Source organism: Cebus imitator, unplaced genomic scaffold, assembly GCF_001604975.1.
Source record: "Cebus imitator isolate Cc_AM_T3 unplaced genomic scaffold, Cebus_imitator-1.0 Scaffold82, whole genome shotgun sequence".
NCBI lineage: Eukaryota > Metazoa > Chordata > Mammalia > Primates > Cebidae > Cebus > Cebus imitator.
Genome location: NW_016107397.1, coordinates 5,178,831 through 5,185,701, shown reverse-complemented (window position 1 = coordinate 5,185,701; position 6,871 = coordinate 5,178,831). Strand labels below are relative to the sequence as shown.

At 49.6% G+C, this 6,871-nt stretch overlaps 1 protein-coding gene and 1 pseudogene across 1 annotated transcript in view; one reads left to right on the top strand and one right to left on the bottom strand.

Moving 5' to 3' along the window:
- LOC108307855 overlaps nt 1-914 on the bottom strand; it is a 1,981-nt pseudogene extending 1,067 nt beyond the window's left edge.
- LOC108307871 (transformation/transcription domain associated protein) overlaps nt 1-6,871 on the top strand; it is a 135,415-nt gene that overhangs the window by 120,938 nt on the left and 7,606 nt on the right. The window contains exons 66-67 of the mRNA XM_037740396.1: nt 5,314-5,539; nt 6,244-6,461. Coding sequence (XP_037596324.1) covers nt 5,314-5,539; nt 6,244-6,461 — 444 coding nt within the window. The remainder of the gene's footprint in view (nt 1-5,313; nt 5,540-6,243; nt 6,462-6,871) is intronic.

Here is a 6,871-nt window from a genome sequence, read left to right as displayed (position 1 = left end):
TTTTTTTGAGACAGAGTCTTGGCTATGTTGCTCAGACTGGAGTACAGTGGCTCAGTCTTGGCTCACTGCAGCCTCCACCTCCCAGGTTCAAGCGATTCTTCTGCCTCTGCCTCCCAAGTAGCCAGGATTACAGGTGTGCACAACCATGCCCAGCTATCTGATCTAGATTTCAAAGCAGTCCTTCAGACAGGATTTGCAGTTCACATGCCTTACTCCATGAAGTACATGCATTCACTACCCAGCTTCTCAGAGAAACAGATACTGTACAGGAACAATGTACTATTAAAGCATTTTATCTGCTGAGCTTGATCAGAGTCCAGATTTCCTGGATCAGACTTGACAGTGATTCCACATCCTACACAGCTCCCTCATCCACAATTTCCTCTTGGTCTACGTGAGACCCAGCAGCTCCTCCACAATCTAGCTCTGTGTTGGGAGAGGTTGAGCTGTCCTCTGCACTTTCTTCTGAGAACCCATCTTGAGCTCAGAGAGAGAGAGAGACACTATTCGGATGCACCAGGGTCCGTTGCTTCAGAAACTGCATCCAGGCCAACAGGACCACACTGCCACGGGGTTCTCCCATAGGTGGTCTAAGTGCTTGCATAGAGCAAATAGCTGAGTTGGTGGCAGCCACTTGCCACTAAGTGTGAATGATGTTAGGGAGGAGGATGGATAATCTGGCAGTCAGAGTTCAGCACAAGTGGAGGGAGAAAGCAAAGGGTGTATTCAAAGCCACTACTCTGAAGGCATTCATCTGAATTGCCACTCACAAATACCTTGAAGTTCTGTGGCAAATCCAAGTAGATGCTGGTTTCTCCACCTTGGATGGGCTCTGCTTTTCCAGATTCATTTCCATCGTCAATACTTGCCAGGGCCAGCAGTTCACCTCCTGAGCTTCTCAGTCGTCTGACAACATTTAATTTTATGAGTAATTGTTAATAACAATCAGAAGAAAAGGATATCAGCACCACAGTCTGTATTTCAGTTTATTTATTTATTTTACTTTTTTTTTTTTCACTCTGTCACCCAGGCTGGAGTACAGTGGCGTGATCTCGGCTCATTGCCGCCTCTGCCTCCCGGGTTCAAGCAGTTCTCCTGCCTCGGGAGAGTAGCTGGGATTACAGGCACCTGCCACCATGCCCAGCTGATTTTTTTATTTTTAGTAGAGATAGGGTTTCACCATGTTGGCCAGGCTGGTTTTGAACTCTGACCTCAACTGATCCACCCACCTCAGCCTCCCAAAGTTCTGGGATTACGGTCGTGAGCAACCGTGACTGGCCATGTATTTCAGTTTAGAGTGGAGTTCATGCAGACCCCATTCATTCTCCAGCTGGTGGAGCTGGGACTACAGAAGCTGGATAACAGGCCAAGATGTGGAGCTCGTACTACCTATACTATGGAAATCCTGCCATTTTGGGCAAACTGGAAACCGCTACCCCAGTGAGGGAAGCCCGTCCCTCATGGTGTTTCCCTCCAGCCTGGGAAACTCCTTTCATCTTTCCAGGCCACACCGTGCGCACTCCAGCCTTGGGGCCAGCCCTGGTCTGGGTTCAGCATGCCACTGCTGCTGTCTTCAGCACTTGCCACCCGGTGTCATGTGGGCAACTGACCAACAAGTGGGGCAGGCCCCTGCCTAGCTCTCCACCCCAGCGCTGGGATCAGGGGGCCCTGTGAGGGCCTGTGAGCTGTGGGCCAGCCTGGGGCATCCTGAAGGAGCAGGGCTCATACGTTTCCCTTCCACCTTAGTGCCCTGAAGGGTCCTGGCCAGGCTGGGCTGGGGGCACCCTGTCCCGGGTTTGGGGGACCGAGGCCCACTGGGCTGTCCTGGCCTGGCCCCCTTCTCTTTCTTACCTGCCCAGAGCGTGGTCCCTACCATACCTTCCAGCTGCTCTGCAGTACCCTACTTAGTGCTTTTGTAATGATCTTTATCCCATTCTTTCTTCACTGATGGGTTAAATCATAGAATAAGTGATCCACATTTGTGATCATTAAAGTACCTTCTAAAGACCATTGTGTCTTAGAGGACACAGTTAATATTAAATCAGCCAGGTGTGGTGGCTCATGTCTGTAATCGCAGCACTTTGGGAGGCTGAGGTGGGTGGATCACAAGGTCAGGAGTTTGAGACCATCCTGGCCAACACGGTGAAACTCTGTCTCTACTGAAAATATAAAAGTTAGCCCAGGTGTGGTGGTGCGTGCCTGTAATCCCAGTTACTCAGGAGGCTGAGGCAGGAGAATTGCTTGAACCCAGGAGGCAGAGGTTGCAGTGAGCCAAGATGTGCCACTGCACTCCAGCCTGGTGACAGAGCAAAAAAAGACTCTGTCTCAAAAAAAAAAAAAAAAAAAAAAAAAAACTTAAATCATATGAAAGAAAATCTTTATCTCCATAATCAGAAAGGACATCGATAGTGACAGCGTGACCGGGGTTGAATCAATCTGTCTGAAGTGCCCGGATGCCCTGCAGTGGCTCCAGGCAGTCTGGGGGTGCGGCTCCCATTCGTGACGTATGAGTTGGGCGTTGAGGGTAACACTGGGCTCACCTTAGGTGAACCCACAGCTGAGGGAGATGCTCTTTGGAAGTAAAACGCAAGCGCCATCCTCCCCGTCTTTCATGCAAAGCGCTTTCATGTCTCAGGCTTGTTCTCGAAGTGCTTGTGATGTGTGGTCTTTCTCCCCCTGAGAACAGAAGAGTCTGAGATGAAAGTTTTATGGAAGTCATATTTTACTTAAAAGAAATAGTGATATTCAGCGTGCTTTTATCTTAAAATGTCCACATTATTATATCAAAAAAGTAGAGAATCAGAATTGGAACAGATCATCTGGCTTTTGATGTTTTAAAAAAAAAATCACAAAACTTAAACTGGGAAAAGCCAGCCATGAGGGTCCTGACTCATCTCAGACTGCAGCAGCGTTCAGACACGCGCAGCCAGCACTTGTCCGTCTCCTGCTCTCCCGTTCACAGGGGCGGCCGTTTCAGTCTCTCTGTGCTACGTTCATGGAAAGCAGTCCGATTCTGTCGCTGAGCTGCCTGTGGTTGGCTACCAACTACATGTCGGTAAAGAGGTGGGAAAAAGAAGTGGCACATTCCATTTATGCCACAGAAACGAAGACGTCCCTTCATGTGGGAACTTGTACGCAGATATTCAGAGCATTTGTTACTTTATTTGTAGTAAGTCAAAACTGCCCTTTCAGAGGGTATTGAATGCATTAAGTATACCCGTCCTCAGCAATGAAGAGTTAATTACTGATACACTGTAACGTGGGTGAATCTCAAAGAAATTATGCTGATGACCGGGTGCGGTGGCTCACGCCTGTAATCCCAACACTTTGGGAGGCCGAGGCAGGTGGATTACCTGAGGTCAACAGTTCAAGACCAGTCTGACTAACATGGTGAAACCCTGTCTCATAAAAAAAGAGAAAAAGAAATTATGCTGAGTGCAAAAGGCCAACTTGGAAAGGATGTGTACTGCAGAATTCTTATTTGTGAAGCATCACCGGAAGGGTTTCTTGGTGGCCAGGTGTTTGTGATGCAGGGGAGAGGTAGGTGTGGCCATGCAGGGTGACCTAGGGCGTCCCGTGCTGATGGTGCAGCTCAGCAACTGATTGTGCGTGTGGCTCTGCAAGCCATGTGCACATGACATGACCACACAGAGGTGTGTGTGCATACACACACTTGCGCGCACACACACGTGCACACATAACTGGTGAAGTCTGAATCAGCTGTTTGGACTGTGCCAATGTCACCTTTTGGTGTTGGCATCACACTGGGTTGATAGGACACTGATGTGGGAGGAGGGGTTTAGGAACATGAGACTTCCTGCTAGGAATTTCAAAGTAAGAGTTAAAAAAAAGAACTAGATCAGAGTTTGGTGGCACCTTTTGGTCCTGTGTGGAGAGGGAACAGTGAGGTGGCCTGCATCCTTGGCGGTGGCGTCTGTCTCTGTTGCAGCTCTGCTGAGGGATCTCACCTTCATGCTCACCTTGGATCTCACGTTGGTGGCTGGAGGTGCCTCTCCAGCCACCTGCCCATGCGGAGTCGTGGCACTGTGAGGGATGCAGAGGAGGGAGGTGCCAGAGCTTAAAATGAAAGGGAAACAAGACAAGTGCCATTGGAAAAAGCACACAAGAAAATACATTGGCTTTCGTGAAACTGATGACATTTGTGGACAACCAAATTCACATGTTGACTGGGATAGTCAGGCCACTCGAATAGCAGGGTGTTATCACTCGTGGGCAGGGATGGTCAGGCCACTCGAATAGCAGGGTGTTACACCAAGCGCCTCTTGTGCGCTACCTCGTTTAATTTCATCCTTTCACGGTAGGTGTTAAATTATTCCTACTCCTGTCCCATGGGTTAGAAAAACGAGGCCCTGAGAGGTTCAGCAGCGTACCCCAAGCTCTGAGCTGGTGTGTCTGCCGCGACGACGCAGCCAGTATTCTCTTTGGGCTCAGGACACCAGCCCTGGGGCAGCCTGGGGACGGTGCCTCCTTGTGGCTCCCACAGGGCCTCTGCTTTGCTGTAGAAGCTGTTGGGTTCGTCCCGACCTCTGGTCGCCCTGGTGAGTTAGGGTGACGAGGCTCCCTCCAGCACTGGCGCTCATTTGGGAGGAAGTCAAGGTTTTTTACAGAAAGATGTTTTAATATAATTGGTCTTTTAAACATTGAGTTTCAATAAAATTTGAGAAATATATTGACCAGAGATTTTTGAATTGCTTCAGTGAAACATGTTTTCAGCTTTTGCCATTTTGGTATCTTGCATGTTCCTTCTCATGGCTCATTTAGAATCTAGCACTTTGTCCTGGGTGGCTCTTTCCCCTGCCTTAGACTCACATGGATTACAATATTGGCTTTGACATGAGGCCTTAGGGCTCCATATGACACAGGTGCTCAGAGGCGGGGCTGCCATTGGATACTGGTCTTTGGGCCCTGGCAACACGGGCGTCTGGTTGTTGGGATTCACAGGCCGCCCGCAAGCTCCTGTGTCTCCCAGAGTCTGAGCCTCACGCACTGTGGTAGAATTTGCCTCAATGACACCATTCCCTAAAGGGCCTGGGGCTGGGGACAGGGTTTCAGGCTGGCAGTTCCTGTTTTTCTCTTCCTCTCCACACAGTGGGAGGTCCCTGACAGAGCTTCTCTTGTTCCTTCAGCCTTTTAGGGGGCAAAGGGCATAAACTGTTTTGCTCCACACCGTGTATCAAACCTGTCATTCATAGCTGGTGGCGGCTTGAGCATTTTTTATTTTTATTTTTTTTGCAGTGACTTAGAACTGGCCCAGATGACTAAAAACATTTTTAATCATGTTTTATTTTGAAGATTTTGACTTCAGTGTTCCAGGATCCATGAAGCTTCATAATCTTATTTCTAAGTTGAAAAAGTGGATCAAAATCTTGGAGGCCAAAACCAGGCAACTCCCCAAATTCTTCCTCATAGAGGAAAAGTGCCGGTTCTTGAGCAATTTCTCGGCACAGACAGCCGAAGTGGAGATTCCCGGGGAGTTTCTGATGCCGAAGCCGACACATTATTACATCAAGATCGCACGGTGAGTGGGCTAGCCTGGCAGGTGGAACTAACCACGGCTTCCATGGACCTGGAGACCCGTGGGAGCTCCGGGGTGGACCCTTTGTGGAATTTGGGACACAGATTCTGTGACATGGGAGAACATAAGATGATTCTCAGATTTAAGTGGTCAGGCACCTTGGAAGCTCTGCCCGCACTGACCGGTTAGCTGCCCTCAATGCAGTTCGGGTTTGCATTCAGCAGACCTTCTTCTGAGTCACCATAGAACTTGACAAAACATAGCGTGTCCCATCTTTTGTAAACACTCGAAGCACAGTATTCAGGCAGAATCGGACGATTGTAATGTTTCCCAGAGCAGGCTATGTCTCATTTGAAATGCAGAAAGGGCTTTGAAGTGGTTTCCCTTAACAAAGTGTTTCATGTTTATTTCTGAACCAGACGCAGCTCAGCTTTCCCATACAGCCAGAGGTTAGCTGCCCTTTCCTCCAGCTAGCTCCTGTGCTGGCCCGCTGGCCCTCCTCGATTTCCATCTCTGGCTGCTGAATTTAAAATATTGTGACTCCATTTCCACATATCAGGATGAGACAGGGTACAGATAAATTGATAAAACTGCCGCTGACCTACGCAGTCTGTTTCCTGTGACAGTTCTGACGACTCTAGTTTCTTTTCAAGACAAGGACTGGTAACAGAGACTCAGGGCGCGCCTCACGCTTCTCGCTTTGGTAGGTTCATGCCCCGGGTGGAGATTGTGCAGAAGCACAACACCGCAGCCCGGCGGCTCTACATCCGGGGGCACAATGGCAAGATCTACCCCTACCTCGTCATGAACGACGCCTGCCTCACAGAGTCGCGGCGGGAGGAGCGCGTGTTGCAGCTGCTACGTCTGCTGAACCCCTGTTTGGAGAAGAGAAAGGAGACCACCAAGAGGCACTTATTTTTCACAGGTAGGTATGAGAGCCACGCTTCGCAGGGTCCACAGGCAGCTCACTTTAGCCTTTGAGGGTCCACCTGCGTCCCCAGAAAACGTTCTAGTCTGTGCCGAGCAGGGAAGGCCTCAGCAAGAGGAGCAGCTCCGGGCTTTCAGGCTTCTCACTGAGAGATGAGAGCTGTGGCCACCTTTTCTCTAAGGCAAGCTTGTCCGACGGGCGGGCTCCATGCAGCCCAGGACGCCTTTGAATGTGGTCCAATGCAAATTCGTAAGCTTTCTTAGAACATTATGAGATTTTGTTTTGTTTTGTTTTTTGAGACAGAGTCTTTCTCTGTCACCCAGCCTGGAGTGACGATCTCAGCTCACTGCAACCTCCACCTCCCTGGTTCAAGCAATTCTCCTGCCGCAGCCTCCTGAGTAGCTGTG